Source organism: Pseudoliparis swirei, chromosome 5 (genome assembly GCF_029220125.1).
Source record: "Pseudoliparis swirei isolate HS2019 ecotype Mariana Trench chromosome 5, NWPU_hadal_v1, whole genome shotgun sequence".
NCBI classification, from domain to species: Eukaryota; Metazoa; Chordata; class Actinopteri; order Perciformes; family Liparidae; genus Pseudoliparis; species Pseudoliparis swirei.
In genome coordinates, this window is record NC_079392.1 from 22557215 (window position 1) to 22581545 (window position 24331).

General features: G+C 43.8%; 1 protein-coding gene across 1 annotated transcript; it reads right to left on the reverse strand.

The window, feature by feature from the left end:
• Nucleotides 1–359: 359 nt before the first annotated feature.
• Nucleotides 360–24331, reverse strand: colgalt2b (collagen beta(1-O)galactosyltransferase 2b). The gene is made up of 13 exons (XM_056414308.1): nt 24220–24331; nt 22453–22751; nt 10131–10241; nt 9895–10012; nt 8679–8813; nt 8385–8589; nt 7051–7170; nt 6685–6758; nt 6345–6451; nt 5905–6037; nt 5576–5703; nt 4764–4970; nt 360–1479 (listed from the first exon to the last, which is right to left on the reverse strand). The coding sequence occupies exons 2-13, from the start codon at nt 22686–22688 to the stop codon at nt 1206–1208; spliced, it is 1848 nt and encodes a 615-aa protein (XP_056270283.1). The 5' UTR covers nt 22689–22751; nt 24220–24331; the 3' UTR covers nt 360–1205.

Sequence of the window (24331 nt, forward strand, 5' to 3'; positions counted from 1 at the left end):
TTAATATTCGGCTTAAGAATCCACTATTTTAATACCATTTTAATTATTAGACTGTAATGTACAATTTGGGTATTTATTGTATCTTTAAATTGCCAAATAATTATTACATGTTGACTTCGAGGGTTAGTTCTGCATCTGTTGGTTTAAAAACATTATACAATTGCTTGTTTTTAGCCAAGAAACAGCCCCTAAAAACAAAAACAAATGGTAATAAACCCCAATTGAAGATTGCAAATTAATTAATATTTTCATGATTGATTAATTTGGGCGATTATTTTCACAATGTATTGATTTGGAACTTCTGAAGATAAGGTGACATCCGTGTCAGTTTGTGCTGCAATCAGTGAGCGGGAAACACAAACGGGGAAGTTGTTTTATTGGTTCAGCCCGGCACCACAACTGACCCAAGTGTCGAGGACATGAATATTTCAGTTCATCCAAAGATATTCAACACGTTTAAATTCTGAAAGCAGCGGTCTGAAGTGCATATGTGATCCATCCTGAGGCCGAGACGCTAACGAGCAGGACCAGCCCGCTGTGCACGTGAGACATCTGCAATGACAGCAACACGGAGCCCAGGAACATCCCTTATTGTCCTGCTCTGTGTGTGTGTGTGTGTGTGTGTGTCATCATCTGAGGCACTCCTGGGTCCTCCCTCCTCCCACACATGTTCAGTTCTGTCAACACATGCACACGTCAATGCACACACGCACGCTTACGAGTTGTTTTCAGACAGCTTGCTTTATTCTTTTGCTGTCCATGAAATGTAAAAAACAAAAATCAAATCTGATCTTTTTAAGTAAAAATATTCTTCCAAAACAACATCAAAATTGATTCGTCGGAATGATTTACCTTTTTTTTTAAATTATGGTAGCTGTCTTCCATGTGTTGCTAAAAAAAAGAAAAAAGGTTCACAGGCTGTAAGTGTGTCCACGTGCCCAGAGGAGGCACATGGGGAATAAATAAAGCTTTTCTCAAAGGCCTGCTGGCCCTCGTCACGGTTCCTCTTCTTCCTCTTCCTCAATGTCCCTTCATCAAGCAGCAGAGGAGATTAACATCTTCACTCTGCTTTTATCCACTTGGACATCAGTGTGTGTGTGTGTGTGTGTGTGTGTGTGTGTGTGTATATGTATGTGATTTAATATCCAGTAGTTGTAGTTCAAGTTTCTTTTTCCAAGTGTCTTTCCCTCTGAGCGTCGGGGTCATCAGAGCTCGTCCCGCGAGGCTCGCGCCGCCGGCGGCGGCGACTCTCCGGAGACGCTGTTCTGCGCCACGGGCCGGATGCTGTCCTGCTGCGCCGTCTTGCGGGCGTCCTGCCGGTCCCAGTCCGTGGACACGGCCTCGTCGTCCCAGATGGTGGAGGTCTCCGTGTCGCTGATGTAGCCCGGCTCCCCGGTGTAGTGGGTGGGGTAGATGAGCAGCGGCTCCACGGAGAAGGCCTTCAGGTCCCGCGGCTCGAAGTGAGACATGAACTGAGTGCTGAGGAGGAGGAGGAGGAGGAGGAGGAGGAGGGGGGGGACAGAAGGCGGGAGACGGGAAAGAGGGACGAAGAAGTGATGAGTGTTGCAGAAAAATGTCTTTAACCCTCCTGTTATCTTAGGGTCAATTTGACCCCATTCAATGTTTGACCCTCCTGTTACCTTTATATTTACTGACATATTTTACCCTCGGGGTCAATTTGACCCCAGTAATTAAAACCTCCAGAAAATTATTAGAATTAATATTGTTTTCCAAGTTTAAGTGTCAGGTACTTTATGTTTGTTTGTTGACGACCTAAATAGCCCTTTAAATATATAAAAAAGTTGATATTTTTATATGTTTGACAGTGAAAAACCCGAAAGAACACCGACATTAAACATTGAATGGGGTCCAATTGACCCTAAGGTAACAGGAGGGTTAAGAATATCCCAGAGTCCAAGGTGATGTCTTGTGTTGTCCACAAATGGTACAAAAACCAAAAGTATTGAGTGTATAATAGCAAACAGAGAAAAGGAGCAAACCCGTACATCTGGGAAACTTCAAATAGTGACTTGTGAAGGATTTTTTTTCTCTTAAACTAAGGAATTAGCAAGCTTTAAAGAGCTTAACTCAACAATACCGAGAACGTAGCACACAGGCAGGTTTTGGAGGTGTCGGGTTCTGATGGTACCGTTCAGAACAGCTTCAGTTCTCCGCTATGAAATGTGAATGACCGATGACACCAGGGTCAAAGATCGACTCACAAGAAGAAGAAGACGTTGCTCGTGCAATAACAAACATGTTGACATCTCGAAATGTGACGTCCGTTGTGTCTTTGTCCAAAGTGAAGAGAAAGGAAGGACGGTTTGGACTTTTTTGCTACACTGACATATTTTTTACTGGAAGTTCTGGCGTTCATACTCAATGTGCCGGATTTAAATTGCACCACAGACAGCAGATGTACAGGATATGAAATATAGGAACAGGATACTCTTCTTCACTGCGGCACTATTTCGTCATGACAGGAATGTTTTGTATCTCTCGGTACACAACACATGTTTTGTATGTTGAAAGGTAACGAGGGTCGATAGCTGTAGATAAATGTAGTAGAATGAAAAGCACATCATTTACAATGGAGCGGATTATTCTGCTGATTGTCCTTTTTTTGTGAGCATAAAAACTTAATTATCTGGTTACAGCTTCTCAAATAGGATCTGATGCTTTTCATATCGTCATATATGGTACGTATCTGGAGATCTTTAGGTTTTGGACCGTTCCATTTCTATTTTTAGGGAGTTTTTCCTGGGACAGGGATGTTGCATGTGTACAGACTGTAAAGCCCTCTGAGGCAAATTTGTAATTTGTGAGAATGGGCTGTACAAAACAAACTGAATTGAAGAGTAACTGCCTTGGTTTCTGGAAATTATAATAATTATAATGATCATGTTCAACTCTTTCCTGATGTTTTAGAGACCAAGCGAGAGAATCATTGGCAGATTATTAATGACGACAATAGTCGCATCCCTCAACAGCATGAAAGTATTATGGACCAAAAAAAACAGAACATATAAGTAAAGTAGAGTCCAAGCACCAGCTCCTTGACATCACCGTACACTGCAACACCGCGTGTGATAAATAACATTTTAAAAACCGTTCGTCGCAGCATTTCAAAACCCTCTTCACATAATCACATCGTGTCAAACTCTAAAACATCCCAGAGCTACGATCGGCCCGTCATCGTCCGCCTGCAGCCGGCCCGGCGGGGGGGGGGAACGAGGGATGTTTGGCTGTGACACGTCGCCCTGGCGGCTCGTGCAGACAGAGGTCATCACAGAGGTCAACTCGCTGCCGTCCTGTTTGAGACGTGTCTGCGCCTCACGAGGACGGGGAAACCCGACACCTTCATTACACGACAAACAAACACGCATTTCCCCCACAAGAAGGCCTCTTCCACTGGGAGCGCTGTCTTGTACTCCTCTGCCCGATAGAGGTCTCCTTCCCCCGGAAAAACAACGTGCGGCATAATCGCCACAATCTAAACAGCGCACACAATCCCCCGCTGTTCATTTAGGCACCAAAACAACACATTGGACATATTTTCCCAGCCATCTTTTGACATTTCTGTCCATATTTCCCCATTGCTTTCCCTTTTTAACAAACTCACCTTCTCTTACTGTTTACCTAGTAATCTACACGCTGCACACTGGACACACATCCCCATGTATTTATATAGTAACGCACACACACACACACACACGGTGTCCATCTCTACCCCACCCCCATGCTCGGGCCTCTATCAATGGGAATCCTGTCCCCTTCTCCAACCAGCAGGAAGAGCCGTGCTGGCCCACATTCCTCAAAGAGAGAGAGAGAGGGAGGGAGAGAGAGGGGGAGGAGAGGTGGGTGACACAGGGAGGGAGAAGGTGTTGCAAAGAAAGTAAAGGTCTGTTGAGGGGGAGTGAGGGAATGTTACAAGCAATGTAAAAAAAAAAAAAATACAGAAATGAAGAAGGAGAGGAGAGCTTTTGAAAGACAGCGGGGGGACTTAAAAGGATGAGAGGATAACGTAAATGGGAAGGAGAAGAGGCGGAGGTGGAGCAGGGCAGGGCAAGAATTCCCAAGCAGCAACAAAAAAGAAAAGCAGGCATTGTGTACCCAATGAACCCCGAGAACAATCCATGCCCTGTGTGTGCGAGGGAGCGCAGAAGAAGAAGAAGAAGAAGAAGTAGTAATCGGGGAAGGAGGGAAAGAAAAAGGACGTAGAAGTTGAGACATATAGGGAACACGGCGTGGAGTTGAACTGGCTGGAGGTTGTGGCCTACCACACGAGAACAAACTAGCAAACTACGCCGCTTTCTCAAAAGTCGCCAGCGAGAATGCCTGTTTGTGTCTATGTATATATAATTACTGTACAGTAGGTCCTTCAGCATTTCTGTGCTGCTTTACTGCCCTCGAGTCCGCTTAGGAGCATGCCCTGGATCCACAAATAAAGCTTATACTTTAGCATCTTCATGTTTATTCTGAATGTGGATCACCTGATATAGAGTGCACCTGCGATCACTTATTTGTGGCCCTCAGTATATATATATGTGTCTCTTCATAAAACCAGAAGGCTAAAAGGAACTTTGTGTGTATTTGTGAAAATGCTATTTCTTATTTTTTTCTTTTTCTTTTAGCTTTGCGGTTTTCTGCATGACATGCCTCAAATACAACTCCAAGCCTTCGTATCGCATGCACACGTTATTCCTGTTTACTTTTTTTTATTTTTATTTCTTCAATAAAAAGAAGAAGAAGCAAAGACTGACTTTGGGTGTTTGTCGAACATGACGGGCAGGAACTCGTCGACAGGCAGCATCCTCGTGAAGGGGTCGGCGGCCAGCAGCTTCCGGGCTCCTTGCTGCGACAGCGCGTAGCCGAGCGTCCAGTAGGAGTAGTCGGCCTTGACCAGGTTGTTCACGCCGTCCACCGACTGCTCCGGCTGCTGCACCTGCATGCGCTTACGGCCCACGTAGCTGCAGCGGAGACACAAAGGGCTGATGACCACACGAATGGACGCAAACCGTTGGTTACAAAACATTCATGAAGTAAGAAGAAGAAAAATTTAATTAAAAGTGTTACCCCCTCATGGTTATACATGCCAGTCATATCCATGTACGTCTAAATAAACCGTCACTTCGCAATTGTACCCTTATCCATAACGTGTGTATTTACCCCAGCTTGTCTGTCTGTGTGTGCTGGCCGTGGCAACCCTTTGCTAATTATCTCTGCTCATCACGTGCACCTGTTTGCAATCAGCTAATCAAGCGCACCTGCTGCTCATCAGTTCACATGCAGCTGTATATCGACTCCCGCTCTTCACTCACCGTCTCCTGCGCTTGTGTCCTCCACCTGTTATAAGCAATAATTAGCACAAGAAAATCTAGAGTTATGGCCAAAAAGGAGATTTGTGAGGTCACAGTGACCTTTTGACCGCCCAATTCTAGTCGGTCCATCGTGGACGCTTGTGCTGTATATAATTAAATCCCCTCCAGACGCTCCTGAGATATATAACTCCAAAAAATACAAAGCTGTCACCGACGCGGAGGCATACAAACTGTGAGCCGGTGTGTGTTCTTACATGAGGTCCCAGTCCAGCTGGGTTTTGTCGATGTCATCTACTATGGCCTGGAGCCGTCGTTTAAACCGGGGTTCAAACCGCACGTCGTCCTCTAAAAGAAGAACCCTCTGGAGGCCGCGCTCCAACACCTGAAGGCAAGAAAACAAGACAAACTCCCTTAAGATGAAAAAACAACAACTGAGGTTTTGTCCAGATTAACTCTTTTTTTTTAAAATTAAATTATTTCTGGTGATGACTGTGCTGTTATTTATATCTTATAACAAGGAAAACAAGCTAAAGGTGGTGAGACAGACTCTTTACTGAGCTTCTCCATATCGAGGCGCTCTCACCTGTTTCCATACGGAGTGATGGCTGAGGAAGCAACCGATCTCCCCTCGGGTCAGCACTCGGCCCGAGTACGGGTCCTTGTAGCCCGGCAGCATCTCTATTCCCAGAGCCTGCAGCTGGGACGTGTTGAGAGCCCTGAGAGAGACGGAGAAGGGGAGCGCACGGGTCGGAGCGGGAAGAGAAGAGTCATCGTCGGTGAAAACGGCTTTACTGGAAAAACTCAACAAGTGGCAACAAGCAATACACGGTGTTAGCCAAACAACAGCTGGACGGAGGATTAGGACATTCTCAACGGTGGATTAAAGTAAGCGCCGAGCGAGGGAAGTAAATTGAGGCTTTTGCTTCAAAACACCAAAGCTCTGTTGTGTAGATATAGGCATCATCAAAGATGATACTCAGGGAGCACAGTTGAAGAGTTCAGTTCATCGTGTGCACGACCTACTTTCCGTCCACCGCGTCCATCAGCGTGGTATGTATCCCCAGCGACGACATCGTTTTCAACATCCTGGTTCTTCTGTCCAGCCGACGCTTCAGGTTGATCAGGTAAACCTGGACATAAAAAAGAGAAAACATTTTAATAAGCTCTGAAACCTCATTCTGAAAGTAGTATTTTTTTTTCTTCTTCCCGAATGGCAATTTGTCACGTTTTCTCTTTCGTGGAAGCGTAATGCAACAGAAGTTAAGGGGTCAAAGGGCAAAGAAGGTAGAAAAGGAAGAAGAAGAAGATGCTGATTTTAACAGTAAATATACAAAGGTGACCGAAGTTGTTCCTCCTCACTCACCTCATCGAAGCCCATGGTGCTCTGCGGGGAGGGCGGAGTGTACAGGTGCTCGGAGGGCTCGATGTCGTGGTCAACTGTTGACAGAGGGAGGAGAGCGGTAAAGACGGCAAAAAACATAAATAAATAAATTCAGCTGGTTTATTTAATTTGCTGTATTTAAAATCGGAGCTGGGAGGAGGGCCAAAAGTGAGAGGAAGGTGGAGGTAGAATAACAACAGAGAAAGAGAGAGAGGGAGGGAGGATGAGGAGGAGGAGGAGGAGGAGAAGAAACAAACCCGAGTGATCAAAGAGTGATGGATAGTAAAGACAACAGCTGTAAAGTGTGTTTACCTATGTGTGTGTGTGTGTGTGTGTGTGTGAACTCACTTAAAGCCTCCGTGATGGTGTGTATGAAACTCTCGCTTTCTTCTTCCACACTCTGCTGCGCTTTGAGGGGGACGGGCAGGAGGCCGTAATGTTCTCTGTTACACACGTACATCGGCACACCTGCAACACACACACACACACACACGCACACACACACGGTTCTGCAAATGAAACCTTTTGACCCAAATAATTTAAATAAACATGCAAATTAGACGACCTCGGGTCCTGAGGCCTCGCGTTACACTGACGTCGACACGCCACACACAAGCAAATAAATACAGTGAAGATGAGCCGCCTGGTGCTCCTCTCAAGTGGTTGTTAAAGCTTATCCAGTAAATGATGATTATGTTTATATATATATGGAGAGTGTTCTACATTCTTTGAGAGATGAAATGCAGTATGTTTCCCCTTGTGGCCACCAGCATGTAGACGACACACATCTAGAGACGAACGTCATCATTGTCCGTCCATCGAAACGGTTTCCTCTTTTAAAGCAACCTGTTGCAGTAAGATGTTTCAATTATCGAGTATAAAATCGTAAGAAATATCCATCATTGTTGTGTAAAATATGTATCGCTTCATTCCTTAATTATGTAATGCAAATGTATTTCAATTGATGAAAACTTGCATTTGATATTTTTAATTTAAAGATTCCTACTTTTTACATTTCAGTTCATTTTGACATAGCATGGGTTCAAATATGTTTGTTTAAAGCCGGCGTGAGTTTAACTAAAAAGTACAAGAGACATAATAGTGAGCGCTAAAGTGTAGTGCAACAGTAACACACGTATTTAATGACATGAGCTCGAGGTCAAACCACGCCACGCTGAAGAATTAAAGCAATTGTGTGTTTTATTGTTCACGAATCTGACATTTTTTTTCTCCAGAAGAACAATGCGTTCAAAAGTGAAATAGTCATTTTAATGCTGTATGTTTACATGCACTATTGTGCATTGTTGTGAGTCGGGTCTGTTTATGTTTCTGTGAATGCTTTTGATGTTTACTTTTAATGTTCGCAGGAAAATGCCTGCGTCTCTGTCTGAGTGTGTGTGTGTGTGTGTGTGTGTCTATGCAATGGAAAGCTCAATGGCTCCGTTTGATCCCTATGGATGATTCCTCAACACAAACACACACATCTATAAACACTGGTATATTTGCACGGTCATGACAAACACATGGATCCACCTGTCTCTGCACACCAACGCAGAAAAGCCCTCCGGATCAAACCGGTTTGCCTGCCGATGAGGTCACAGGCGGTCCTCAAAGAGACGCTGCCATGTAGCAGCCCTGCTTCAAATGTGGTAGTTTGTTGCGAGTGGACTTTTCGTACGGACCTGCTTGACGAGCGGAGAAAGCAAACACCATGATGTCGTCAAAGGCCCAGCTGTAGTCCGGGTGAGGAGGGTAGAAGGCCAGGCCTCGGCTGGATTCCCGACGCAGGTCCACCAGGAAGGTGCTGTGCACCATGGGAACGGGGAAACAGCCGAGCCGCTTCCACTCCCGTATGGGCTGGTAGTCCGGGGTCCGCTTGTAGTAGCCCTGACGCAGAGGAGGAAGATGAAGAGGGTGAATCTAGCCGAGCGGACGCACCGAGGGGGGGGTTGTACGCTAAAAGTTCCAAACTGTACCTGCGGGGTGACGCCACACCAGTAGTTGGAGTAGAGCGAGCGGGACTCCAACATGGGAGCAGCCAGGGTCAAGTTTTCAGCCATCAGCAGGTTCAGCACGTGGGGGTTAGTCAGCAGGTTGTCGCTGTCGACAAACTACGGCGGGGGGACATTTTTTACATTTATTTATTAATTTCTTTTACAATATATTTTGTATTTATTTGACTGTATTATTTTATTCATTGCTTATTTCATGGCATTTAGGTTGTATCATTTCATAATAATCTAGTTTTACTGCTATTACTGTCATAGCTTTAAATTCTATATCATCATTTATTTATTCATTTATTTTACGATATATTTTGTATTTATTTAATTGTATTATTTTATTCATTGCTTATTTCATAGCATTTCGATTGGATTATTTCATAATAATCTAGTTTTACTGCTATTACTGTCATTGCTTTAAATTCTATATCATCATTTATTTATTCATTTATTTTACTATATATTTTGTATTTATTTAATTGTATTATTTTATTCATTGCTTATTTCATGGCATTTAGGTTGTATTATTTCCTAATAATTTAGTTTTAATGCTATTACTGTCATAGCTTTAAATTATATATCATCATTTATTTATTCATTTATATTACTATATATTTTGTATTTAATTAATTGTATTATTTTATTCATTGCTTATTTCATGGCATTTAGGTTGTATCATTTCATAATAATCTAATTTTACTGCTATTACTGTCATTATATTTTTAAATTCTATATCATTACACATATCATGTTCATGTCCAGTGTGCATTCATCTTAAACTCTTTAATTGTTAAGTAGCTGAATTGCTTTCTTCTCTTTTCACTGGCCACAGTTGTTCCGTCATCTTTTTCCAGCTCGTCAGTCCTCTCTGAGGCGCTTTGATCTGCGCCTGTCTGCAAGGTGCTGTACGAATAAAGTTTGATTGATTTTAACCGGACACTTGTCACTCTTACTTCACCAATGCTGCTTGCTGACTTATGCGCTACGCTTCTGGCGTCTGTGGAACTAAAACTAAATTGTATTGTCCGTGATTATTACAATGTAACTCTCCAGGCAGAACCTTTGTGGCAGCTCGATCTCCCTCACAGAGCCGATCCGTTTCTACAAAATTAAACCGGATACGCGTTTGCAATAAACGCTACCGATATTGAATTATTGCATACGAATCAAAACGGTATCAAAGTCTTACGAGTATGTAGTCGGCCCATCGTTCCCTGGCAGCCTTCAGCGCCGCCTGTCTCAGCTTCAGCACATGGTTGAACCTGGAGGGAGGCCAGTGCTTCGGCCCCCACTCGTCTGTGTAGGACCTGATCCAAAGACACGAGGCTCGGTTATTGATCGTGTCCGATTAACAACGTGAGAAAACCAGAACTAATGTAGGACAGAAGCCCTGAACAAGTGATTCCTATGGGAGGCGTGACTCACTTGGGCTCCTCCATGGGTCGCCACTCCACGTAGTGGTAGAGGCTCTGGGCTCTCTTCAGCCATTCTCTCAACATGGCAGTGGTGTTGTCCACATTATGGTCCGTCGCCGCCCTGAAAACACCAACGCACAACGTTATGCGAGACGATCAGGCTTCCACATTTATCCGATGAAGGGTCTGATGAACGGGAAGCTCTTCCTCACTGCACCGCTGCAGTCTGAGGAGCAGGTACACCAAGCACACGCAGCCACCAGGACGCCCCATCCAATTAACTCGCCCTGAAGTTTATATTTGATTCAATCCGAGTATTGAGTCAACAAGTGGACACAGAGGTATTGGACAGACGGATGGACAGAACACCAGTGTGTACGCAAATGATGTCCGCGTAGAAGCTGCCGCTTATTCGGTTTAAGCGGCTCCGGAACCGAGAGATTTCCACTCGCAAGAAGACACTGCGACTACTGTACGTGTGAGTTTGGATATGTAAATCTGTGCAAAAGAAATAAAAAAATAACTGTCTCACTGTGCGCATCCCTATCACTTCTGTACGAGTTTCAGAAAAAGAAACATCGGCTGTCTTTAAATTTAAATTGAGCTTTAAAATAGGAACGGCTGAAGTAATTCTCTCTCTCTCTCTCTCTCTCTCTCTCTCTCTCTCTCTCTCTCTCTCTCTCTCTCTCTCTCTCTCTCTCTCTCTCTGTCTCACACACTGAGATGGAGTTTTCCACTGCTTGCTGTAATATTCCTCACTGAGCTCCATCCAAAATCACACCCAATTTCTGACTGGCTGGACAGAGATAAAAAGGCATGATAACAGTGTTCACACTCGACATTCACCATCAGAATTGCAATTCAGAAATGCACACAGACGCTTATATCGCTAGAAAAACATACACACGCACGTATCTCACACAAACATGCACAGTCCTGCACTGCACACGTGGATTAGTCAGAGAAGAGAGGCCTCTCGGCTTTGGAATTTCAATAATCTTCAGTCAGACAGATACATATCATCACACATCCCCAGCAGCTGTAGAGAGACGTTGAGCGTGAAGGAGTCACAGGGGTTAATACTTTTAATAGCATGTGTGTACGTGTCTAAACTTGGCGATGTGTGACAAAACATAAGGATGTTCATTTTTGTGTCGTGGGAATGTTGCTTTTACAGCAGTGTGAATGGTGATTTATCTGCTGCACAAGTGGTGCTTTACCATTTTAAATGTACCTGTTGGAGTGTGTGTGTGTGGAAGCCCATCGGAGTAATAACGGAGGAAGCCGCCGCTTGATGATTGGCTTTTGTAACGTGGACTAAAAACACAGTGAAACACCCGGACTCGCAGGTAATGAGTAGCCTACATGTGCACACACATTATACATGTTTTTGAAACCGCGAAACTGCAGGTCGCTGGGGGCGATAAATGTGTTCCTACACGCCGTCTTCCAATGACAGAGTCCGCTCCAGGCAGAGATTTAACTGGAGGGAACTTCTGGGAAGTTTAAGGAAAAAAACTATGCATATACCATATATATATATATATATATACACATATATATATACACAGATATATATATATATATATACACTACCGTTCAAAAGTTTGGGGTCATCCAGACAATTTCGTGTCTTCCATGAAAACTCACTTTTATTTATCAAATGAATTGAAAATTGAATAGAAAATATAGTCAAGACATTGACAAGGTTAGAAATAATGATTCATATTTGAAGTATTAATTTTGTTCTTCAAACTTCAAGCTCAAAGGAAGGCCAGTTGTATAGCTTATATCACCAGCATAACTGTTTTCAGCTGTGCTAACATAATTGCACAAGGGTTTTCTAATCAGATATTAGTCTTCTAAGGCGATTAGCAAACACAATGTACCATTAGAACACTGGAGTGATAGTTGATGGAAATGGGCCTCTATACACCTATGGAGATATTTCATTAGAAACCAGACGTTTCCACCTAGAATAGTCATTTACCACATTAACAATGTATAGTGTGTATTTTTGATTAATGTTATCTTTATTGAAAAAACAGTGCTTTTCTTTGAAAAATAAAGACATTTCTAAGTGACCCCAAACTTTTGAACGGTAGTGTATATATAAACATATGTATATATATTATACATAAAACTAATAAATAAAGCTTCATCATGTTGGTGAATTACTCAGAGAGCTCATTAAAACCTAAGATTAATGATCAGACTAACTTTTTTGCAAATATCACATGAAAATGCTTTTTCTTTGGCTCTTTAAAAATCAGAAAGAACATAAAAAAGTCATTTTTGTGCTTTCATAAGCTCTTCTTGGCAGGACATGTGTTTTATGTTTCCTGGGTCCTGGCAACCAGTCGGTGAAGGTTGAAGGTCTCAATTGAACAATTCGTTCCATAAAAAAAAAAAGTTGATTTAGCCAATAAAAAAGGGAAACATTCTCAGGCTCAAATGTAAATAGATAAATCTATCTGTTGATGATGATATGAAATGTCTTTCATGTTCCGGTTCCTCCCGCTGAGCTCTGAACACACACATGCGATGGGAGTGAAACAAAGAAAGGCTTTTGTTCACACACCAGCTGCACGTTTGACCGAGGACAGAAAACAGCATTAAGTCAATTCATCGTTGCCTCCTTTTGTGCGTCCCACAAATCCTATGGAGTCATCCTCTCCTCAATTTCCTTTCATTTGAGACACGCTCGTCCTTCTTCCTCTGCCTTCGGGCAAGATAACCCACCGCAGATGAGCTGCACTGGGCTGTGACCTCGGTGCCATATCCTGGACGTCTGTGACAATATTCAAATGGAGATCCACGATGCTCATCTCATGCAGCAAAGATACAACAGCATGGGCCCCCTCCTCACCCTCCTCTCCCTCCTCACCCTCCACACCCCTCTCTCTTTCTCTTCTCCTCATGCCTGTTTTGAGGAGGTTCACAGTACATTGTAGCCTCGTTAATCCGCTGCCTGCAGCTTTAAAGGTTGGGCGTCCTCTCCCCTTTCCTGTCTTTATGATCAGCATCTGGACGCCACATGTTTCCCCCAGAGCTCACCTCCACGCCCCGCCACTCCCTCGCTCCCCATCCGACATACATTTATTCTCCCCTCGTTAGCGAATGAATCTAAGTGCACCTGAACATCTGTCCCGACTCCCCACGCCTACCACGTGTGACACCTGTCCTCAAACAGAACTCCAAATCATCGATCATGACACTAAAGCCGTTTGCGATGCGTCGGTGACATCTGCAGCTCCATCACCGACGGTAACGTGACCATAAGCCCACTTAATCGCTCTCTCCCTGACTCTCTCTCTCTCTCTCTCTGTCCAGCCCACTTTTTCTTTTCGGGTTATCCACTGCAGGAGTGTGTCAGATAACAGGCCGGGTGTCACGGAGGAGAGGGCCGACATCTGGCCTTAAACACAGAGGCTTGTCTCAGAGACGTTCAGGTAAACACAGGCCAGTGTCAGCTCAGCTCTGTTGATTAAATAAACAATCTAATATCGTTGCCAATGATGACTGGATGCTGTGTGATTAAGAAGCAAGAAGGCCTCTTTTCAGACCAGAGCGTAGATGCCTTTAAAACATAATGACTATGCCAGTGTGTGTGTGTGTGTGTGTGTGTGCTGACTTGGCAGTGTAGTTTGAGGCTGACGTGGCAGCAGGCCTCTTGATGACCTAGCAGGGCATTGAAGAAAGAGGAGGGGTTAGATGGATGTGTAGAGACAGATGGAGGTGAATGGGAAATTCCTCATGACTCTCAGGGTCAACACAAGTAGCCAGGACCAGTGGGCTTGCACTGAAGTGTGATATTCAGTATTCCTATTCAAGACTTGGAAAGCATATTCATCATGGTTCGATATCAAGGGAAGACAGTGTTCACTGTTTGGTAGGAGATGGGATGAGAGGAGCCGCGTTGCTGTTCACGACCCGGACCCTCCGCATTATTTTTCGCTGAGCGTTTGCATTGAAGCGCCTGGTTTGAAACAAGAGATTCTTCAATTGCTAAATAAGATATTTTCAGTCGGCACGAAGACCAAATAAGTGTTTCTCTGGTGTGCTTTGGCAAACCGCTCCTTCCCATAAGCTTTACATTGCAGTCACACACTTAAAAAAGTAGTTTTCTACACGTTCAACCATTTAATTATCGGTGCTTGAATTCATAGTACACACATAAATGGACCTTTTTCCTTGTTTGCAGACCCGAGTCCCAAGTTAAAAGTTTTCCAGAAATAACTTTTTTAATATTTCTTTGTGTTTCTTTTGCAGTACTGCAGATGGCCACTGGGACAAATGCATGCCCTTCGCTCGGTATCTCAAGACCAGGGCCACAGGAAAGGCTTCCCTGGTACTAAAAGGTGTCTCCTGGTATGTTACTACACACTGATGCAATGTGATCTCCTGGGATGGAATATTTGTTTCTACATTTAAATGAATCTCCAATCTAAAACCTTCTTTCCCTGCAGTTCTGGACCTTTTTTTCGCTAACTCTGGTTAGCGGTTCAGTCATAAGATAACAACATGTTTCTTCCAGCTAATGTCCATTCACTCTGTCATATTAGCTGGCTGACATCAAATATTTTGAACCAAACCCCTAATTATTGTTTCTGAATCACATTGAGCCCCACTGCTCTCTTCATGTCAATAATGGGCAATTATCTATTGTATAAACATGCTTCAACTGTATTTTAAAGGACACATGACAAGTTAGACTGTAAGACAAACAGAGTAACCAAAATATCTATGATTTAAATAAATTAAATCCATCAGACACACGACACAAAATGCAGCCGTGAAGTCAAACTAAACTCATAAATTGGAAACAAACTCAAAAAAGCAGATGGACGAACAGACAGTTGTTGGGAAGGACATGAGAGGAGTGTGATGGGGGGTGAGCACAGAGAAATTGATGACACACACACACACACACACACAGACAGATGGATGGTGTTAATATTATATTTCCTCTATGAAAACACAGGCACCAGTCTTTCACATTTCTCTAAAAGACTCTCCCTCGCTGATGAAGAGTGAACAGTTTCCTCCTCTCACTCGTTCTCTTTACTCCAATATCTTGTTCCAAATCCAGGCCTCTCCCTCCCTCCCCCTCCCTCTACAGATGAGAGTGCTCGTGCCATTGTGTGTTTCAGTGTTTGCCAATTATATTATTGCTCTCAACAATAATGCCAGGAAACAGCCATTTTCACTTCGAAGGGGAGGGGGAGAGAGAGAGAAAGGGGAGAGGGAGAGAGAGAGAAAGCTAAATAAAAAAGTCTCAGGAATTAGAAAGTTCACTCTCTTTGTTTTCTCAAACTTGATTGAACAGATTTGTCGGGCCGACAGAGAAAACGTTCCCATGAATACCTTCTAGCGACCGGGCCGACCGGGCCGGCGGGTCCGACCCCGTCAGCTCCACAGAGAGCGCGTTGATCGAGGCTCAGTGAAAGGCTGGCAGAGATTAGGCTCTGAAGTCACTGTGTTTTGGAAAAGTACTACTATTAAATTACTACTATTACCATCATCATTATGTGTGAAATGTACTGGATGTATTTCCACTGATACCGTGCAGCTTTAGTACGGAGAGAAAAAGAGACTCAATCCATCTCATTTCACCAATCACATGATGTACAGTCAGAAGACGTCAATGAGCCACACATCCACTGCCCGGCTGCTCTCCACTCAACAGACCACCAAATATGTATCAATCCACTGCTGAAAATAGTCCCCATCAGATGCACTGTTTGAGTAACTTGTACGAAAAGCTACAGGGCCCTGCTGTTTTAGAGAAGTTTTTTAAAAAGAAAGTTGAACTACATATTGCTGAGCGGTTTCTAAATATTTCTCAGCAGACGAATCTACTGGATGATTTGATGGACAGATTTGTAAAACCGAGTTTCTCCACAAAGAATCACACAAAAGCACCGCTTGGGAAAATAACTTATCCAGCATGAAAATGCAGTAAAAAACTGTAAAAAGTATAATCATTTGAATTAATCTCAGTCGACTAAAACCAAATGACCAATTAGTTGGCCAATCCACTACAAGAGGGCAGCTGTAAGTAGTATAGTTTAGTTTAATAACTTTATTAGGTTATTATGTCATTGCAGCTACTTACTTGATTTTAAACCATTGTTTCAGTGATGTCTTTTCCCCGTTTAAAGCAACTCAAACACGTTTTGATGGATGAATCAAACTCCAGATGTCGTTGCATTACCTGAGGAAAGTGACGGCTGACTTTCTTACTGCCAGATGTTTTACATCCAAGACTCAGACGAGTCGTGTCTGTAAATGAGCGGTTGGCTTTGACGTCAAACTTTGCGTAAAAAGTTATGGGTGGCTTCACGAGTTTTTATATCAGTTCTTTCATGCAAACGGTGCTCCAGTCCAGAAGGAAGACACACACTCTTATCTGGGGAACATCAGCCTGACTTTCTGGAAATTGCGTCAAATACCTGAGCAGATATTTAAAAAACCTTTCCAGTTTCCCACGGATTGGTCGTGGCTCCAGAGTACGACTCCTCAGGTGACACTGATTGGGAGGTCAGAGATGATTGTGGCCTTTTACTCCACATATGGAGGTTCTGGCTCACTGGGAGCCGTGTGAGGAAACTGGGAACGTGAATGGAAAACTGGTTCCGAGCCAGTGAAGCAGAGGAGGAGCACGAACCCATCATGTGTGTTATAGCATTCACACACACACACGTGCCAGTATCGTGATCAAATCGACACACAGCAAAAGCATATGCTGCTAATCATTCACAAATGCCCACACACACACACACACACACACACACACACACACGATAGCCCATCCCATTTCTGTTAATTTATTCCAGACACTCGGGAGAAACTGCGATCCTAAAATGGCCCGAGTCCCTGCGTGACATAACCAGGCACATTCTGTGCTTCACTGGTGCGTTCCCACAGAGGAATGGAGCCTGAGGTGGCGCACCTGGCCCCTGGAGACGATCCAACGCCACACAACTGATACGTTTTTGGCTCGTTTGAATCTTTCCATTTTTTTGCGTAACACAGTTGTAACATATGTTAGTCAGAAGGTGAGTGAAAATAAGCAGCAATGTATTTGCTTTGTAAATAGCAATAAAAGCCAAACACACTAAAAATGCTCAAGCTTGCCGTGCATCTTTATGTTTTGAATAGACAAATGACAGATTGATGTATATTTTCTAAAGCGGCATGTGTGTGGAGATATTATTAAAGACAAAGATTGTGAATATCTGATGTTATTGATTCATTACAATGCTAACATTAGAGATATTGATGACTTCTTAGCATTGATTTTGTCGTGTACACAACCACCTTTCATAACGCACCTGTGTTAAATGCCGACTGGGAGTTGGAAGGCGTATTTGCTGAGCCTTCCAACTAGCTCGTATTAAAGCACAAGTCAAACTTCTCCCTCTTTTGGTCTCGTGATCCATATGATTGATGACATTTAAAGCTGCAGGGAGCGCCGCTTCTGCTGACTGGCTCAAAACAGCCAAACTGAAAAGGAAAAATCTCCAGAAGTCAATCGTGTGTTCGCCAGAAGGCAGTGGAAAAAAACAGCATATATACTCTGCGTAATTGTAGGGACGTAAAGCTAACATGCAACCTCAACATATGTTGGACACTGTGTCCCTTTTCTCCATGAAGTTACATTTTCAGTTGTTATGTTAAGTGAAGACGTGCTACTTTATGCAATTTCCTGCATATTAAATTGCTTTTTCCGCTTATGTGTAGGATGTTTTTTACTTTTTTACTTTACACACATTTGTTTATCCTTCAAATCTAGCACATTGCTCATGCTTGACCTAAAAAAAAATGTTAAATTCTGAGATTATTTACAGGTAAAACATTTAAAAAGGGAAAAAAGATATTGTAAACCAACATGTAAGTGTCCCATTAGGGTACAGACATGTTCTGCCTCTAAAGGGCTCTTAAAAATTCAAATTTCGCACTATAGAAGAAATCGTACAGTCAAAAAAAGCTTCACTCAGCATTCAAATAGTCCATTTAATTCTGTGAAACTCAGAGCACTTGTCAAGTTAAATATTGTTCACGCCATATGACATGGTGATCAAATCATTTTGATCAAATCAAAGTCCTGAGTGAAACTGTATCCAATGATCTCACGTCAATCTCCTCCTAGATACAGGTTACAATTATATTAAACGTCTCTCCGTGTCTGACAGGAGCTGCAGTATACACACTATTCTGTTCGTGAAGTCTTCAGCATGCATGTATTTGGGCAACTGTGGGAAAAAATATTGACTCATGGAGTCACATCGTGCTATTGGTTGCATCAGGATTTATAGTGGTTGCACCATGCGGTTGTATAATGATATATACACTTGGTTGTTTAAAAGGTGAACACGTGGAACGTTCACACCACAAATCCCCAACCCGGCCTTGTCTATCATTATAGTAGGACAATGATAGTCATAAATATGAAATAAGTGGTCGTACGATGAATGAGTAAATAAACAACAAGACATTGCGAAAGCGAGAAAGCCGGTTGCGCGGGGCAAGGCTGATGACGTCAGCGCTCCGACGGCCTCGTTATGGATCAGTCCACAAATCATCTTCTCGACACCCAGCGCAGCACCTGGGAAAGCACTTCTCCGCGGTGAGCACAGCCGGCAGGCGGAAAACAATAACAGGCTGGCCCGGACTTGCAGAGAGAGAAGTGTCTGCATTGTGCCCGAAACCTGAAGACAAACACAAAGTTACCGGCTTATCAAATCCTCGGTGATTTCCTTTGAAGCGGCTTACTAAAAATAGTAGCTCAACGGTTCGCTGGCAAAAGATAAAAGCTCTTCTGAGCTGGGCCTCCTGTTAGCGTCACTCTCCACTGTTGTGCCTCCAAGGCTTTTGGTTAGCTTAGCTTAGCACACAAACTGGAGTCTCCACTTGTTGCTTTACACTTTGTTTCTTTGGACAAGACATAACAAACAAGCTAATAATTATTAGTGCACTTTAGAGGTGCTAGTAGGTAGATTGCTAGCCAGGCCCAGCAGACTGTTTCCAGTATTTATGCTAAGCTAAGCTAACCTGCCGCTGGCTTTTAACTCATAACCTTAATTTGAATCGTCACTTGCATTCAAGAGTTTAGGAGCAGGTGGCTGTTGTAAACTACTTCGGGAATGTGGATTAACCAACCTGCTAAATGCCCCCTGGGTAATTTCCCAACATTGTCGACCACCTTCTCTCCGCCCGTCCCCCTCTTTCTCTAATGCCCTGTATTCTTTCATTCTTTAACAGCAGAGTGTGAGTCTTTCTCGCCGCTCTGCCACCTCTCTGGCAGAACTGCAACTACTTGCAGAGGGGAGACTTGTAAAGGCAAATCTTACTGACCAAACAACTGTCAGCACGAGTCGGTCGGGGGCTGAAGTAACCGGGCGGAGGAGCCCTGACCCGGGTGATCGGTGCAGATTATCATGTGAACAGGCCCAAGCTGGAAGCGTTGGTCCTCCCAGCAGCCTCAGATTGGCTGAAGCCTGTCGAGATATTTGGGAACATGCATGAGTGTGTCATCTAACCACGTTGTTCAGATGTTGAAGACTCTTTCAAGCTGAAAATCATTGAATCAGCTGCGTCCAGTGACTCCAATTACTGATTTTTCTTCGGGCGCAGTGGAATCTTGCAATTTTCTGAAAATGGTAATACCGGACTGTGAAACTACAAATGAAGTCAAATGACTCTACAAAACGTTGAATTGTTAGAGTAATGCAATGTAAAAAACAAGCTGATCTACCATGAAGAAAGAAACAATAGAACTGTAGAGTAAATTCTTTTGGATCAATGGGAAAAATATGTTTCATCCAGTGTATCCCGCCATATTGTAAACTGCATTTCCTCCACGCCAGAAAGGAAAACGTATCGTTAACTTTTATAACTGCAGAACGCTCTGCAACTGTTCATCCTCATAAAAAAATTCTTAAAACTGCAATGCATGCACATAAACACAGACGCAGCACAACCAAAACACAGCATCGGAGCCAAGCCTCGGGGTTAAAGAGGGAGCCGGGGTCCTGCTGTTGCTGCTACACTATTACGTGTGTCTCTTCCCTTTTATCACCCTCCTGATTATTATGTTTAATCATCAACATCCTTCTTCTCTACTCCACCTCCCTGGGATTGCATGTTTGAAATGAGTAGTGGGGAGGAATAACAATCCTCTTTTCTGCTCAGGCCTGGAGCCTCCAGAGTGGAACAAGAGGGAGGAACATTGTGTACCCGTCCCCAAAAAAGAAAAGGGGCTTCACAGCCTCTAGCTGAAGTTTCCCCTGAACTCTACGTCAATCTGTCCTCTGTCTATCTCGAGGAGCTGGTGATCGTGGTGAAGGGGAGATACCTGGCGGCTCTACGGCTGATGATGGTGTGTCGTGTACAAATGCAAAGCTCTTTAACCTCCAGTCCAGCTGGAGACCCTCGTCTCACATCGTCCCGCCCTGGCTCTACTTTCCCGCCCGACTTAGAAATGTCAGGTTTTTAATAGTAGGAGCGTGACATCATCTTGGAGGTAAAAACTGTCCCTGGATTTGCTTCAGTCCTTCACGACTTCTCTTCTCTTCTAAACGGTAGTTGTCCTGATGTCATATCATTGCGCTCCAACGCACTGTGAAAGGCTATAATGTGGAATTACGGTTTTAGTGAGAGTTGAATTACAATTTGGAAGTTCATTGGGTGGTTTGGCTGACATGTCGGGCAGCGATGATGACGGCAAAGAGAAACAAAGGAGGCGCAGAGCTGCGTGAGCTACGTGGAGAACTTTACTCAACCAATTTAGCCACGAAAAAAAAGAAGCCAATTAACTTTTTCCCACTGAGAGAAAAACTCACTCCAACATAACCAGAGATGTTTTAAGTGTTCCAATTGACGCTCGTTTTCTTCAAATGCATCACTCCCACGGAAACAAATCAGCACCGCGCTGTGGTTTTCATTTTAATTTGATCATTTAATGTCTTCTTGGACGACCCTGGTGCTGCGATCACAGTGTTCTCCGTGTGCTAAAGAGGCTCGTTTGTGTTCACTGGTAATCTTACTGGATTTATTAAAGCACGGTGCATTATGAACATCGTGCAGACATCAGAATGCTTGACGGGCCACAGATGAGGGGCTCTGCTGCGGCTGAAATAAACAGTCCTGTGTCAGAGGTCAGAGGCAACTTGTGCGTGTGCTTATTCTCTCTCTGACACTTTGCTGTGACGATAAACATACTCGGTGTTATCTGCTTCAAATGTAAATATCATATAACTGACTGCAGGGCGGAGAGATGCCACTCATAACTGATGGGGGGGCCCTGAACCAACAATGCCATGTTTACTCAGTCACTGAGCTCCAGAGAGAGATGGGCCCCTTCCTCTCTCACTGTATTGAGTTGCTCTCCAGCGTGCAATTATGTGTGTGTGTGTGTGTGTGTTGTGTGTGTTGTGTGTGTTTTGATGAGGGTCTCTCTGAATTAGGAACAGACAGTCGCTCAACAAAATCAAAAGCAAGGCATTCAGCAAAAAGGAGAGGGTGGAAAAACGAAGCACAAGAATGTGCAACAGGGTCATGGGGGGGGGGGGGGGGTGAAGCATTGCACACATGCACCACCAGAGCGGACTTCACATTCTTCATATCTGTTGCACTTTCACGATCAACCTGCCTGAATTCTGCCTGCTCAACCCTCACACATTTTACGCATGACTTTTCCCAAAACACACACATGCATGCACGCGCGCGCGCGCGAACAGTCTCAGTCTCCCCACTCCCAATCCTGCTGTCAGACCAACTCAATGTCTCCTTTCATCCCCTCACCTGCAGGGTCCCCTCTCTGATAACTTGACAGTATCTCAGGCTGCTTCTTTGGGACCAAACAGACTCCAGGCCCCCTCCTTGGAGTGACCCCCCCCCCTCGTACCTACTGTGTTAAAGCCCCGTTTCCGCAGGTTAGTGCTGACTCAGACGGGGGTTTAAGGGTTAAGCCCATACCCCAACATGCACAGAAGTTATTTCATCTTTTCCCACAGCGTGCACTTTGGATGTTGGCAGACACGCGAGGTAAGTGCATCGTAAAAAAGAAAGAAAAAACGTCGCAACAGGTCTGCGCACCGATAGCTGACGACGTGTTGTTATAATTAACTCGGGGACACGCGGCTTCCACGGTAAGCGCGCGCGCGCCGCTGCACAATTTACGACTTCTGAAAAAAATCACACATGCATTTTTAAACTACGGAGAGATGACGGGTATAACCTTGAAAGAACAGTTGAACCTAAAAGTGAAATTAAAAAGCCAGTTGTCTCCATCCTCTACTCAGTCTACTGCCTCCTCTCTCTCTCACCAGATCGCGATGCGCTCCTTCGGGTACTCCAGCCTCTCGATGCAGCCCAGGTGGTGAGGCAGGCTGTGCGCCGCGTTACGCGCCACGATGGCGATCATAACCTTTGGCTTCAGCAGGGAGGACTCGGACTTCAGCTCCTCCTGCGCCGGCGTCGCCAGCTCCGACACGTTGCCGGGCACCACGGCGGCCAGCAGCGCCCACAGCACACCGACTCCCGCGGCCCCGAGCGCCTGCATCTTCGCTTGGAGAGTCGACCTGGACCTGGACCTGGACCTGGACCTGGACCTGGAGTCCTGAGGCTGAGCGAGAGAGTGGAGAGAGAGAGAGAGAGAGTGAGCGAGGCGGGGAGGGAGCGAGGGAGTCACGGTGGGAGGGGGCGAGAGAGAGAGAGGGGTAGGGAGGTAAAAGAGGGGGAATTACTACCCCTCCTATGCTGCTGCTCTGGAGACTCTTCTCACACTTTTTTAAAATGAAAAATAGTGCAAAGCTAATAAAAACAAAAATGTCCCATGAACACACAAACCACAAATTATTCAGTTTCGGCACTGGATGGTGCTTTCATTCAATATTTGTCAACAAAATATGAAGGACACCGTGTTCTAACACACATCATTACCCATGATGCTCGCTGTTTGCAGCCCGGTAAGTGATGCGTCTCCTCCTTAATGCTCCTACTTCCTGCACGTGTCATGTGTCCTTTTCCATAATGCGGTCGCCCCTCGACAGCATGTTGGATGCTGCAGAGCTCTGACATCAACTGTCTGCACGTGTTTACGTCTTTTTAATAGAAGTTGATGTATTCGCACAACTTTGAGTTACAGTAGAAAAAGTGTTATATTCTACTTCACCTCCCTATGTAGTATCTATAAGAAGTACACGTTTAAAAACACATTGCAATATAGTTAGAATATCAACAATATATTTATTTTTATTTGAAGTATGAAGTTTTGGAGATGCATGGTTTTCACAGGAGATTGACAATATGTTAGTCCTTTATTACGGGAAAGCTTTCTTTTGTATTTCTGAGTTAACAAAAGACCATATGATCTAAAATATGGAGAAATACTGTACATTGCAACTGACCAAGACAGGTGAAATAATTAAGAAATAAAGATTCTAAAGAGCATCAGTAAAACTAATTGCAGAACTTAAAGTGGCATGGATTTACTGATATATATATATATATATATTATTTTCTTTATTATTTTTCTTTATTTTATATGCATTTTCTGATTTATTTGATTATAATAATTTAGGATAGGAATATATAAGCATTTTTTGCTTCTACCTATACCTTTTCAGTCTTTTTGTTTTGTACATTATATAGAATAATATTGTATTGCATCGATTGACTGAAAAAAATACACAACAACAAATACACAACAACTGATAAGTATCGAAGAAGAAAAAAGATACACAAAACCATCCAATAAAGCATTGAACAATCATGGCACCAAGACCAAACATGCAACAAGTGCATGAGGTAATAAACGGTGTAAACCAATATGACACTGTGACACAAACATTCCACCAAAATGGCCCCAAAATACTTTCCAACTTTCTCACAGAAAATCTGAAGGTTTCTGTAATTATGTTGTGCAGCTACATAAAGCCTATAGAAAACTATCCATGTACCTCCACCTCCAGCGGTTGGCATCCATGCCCCCATTGCTATCATAATATCATACCGTGTGTTCTTATATGATTACAGTAATCCTCTAGTAACCTCTTTTAATTGCGGTGCAGCGGCACAGACAGAAGGCTTACCTCCGTCCCTGTCTCGCCTCGGCTCGGTTTATTTATGCTAGGACCTCTGCCACTTGGTAATGTTTTCCCTCCTCGTTGAGGTAATGAGAGTAATCTGCCATGTTGGGTGCTC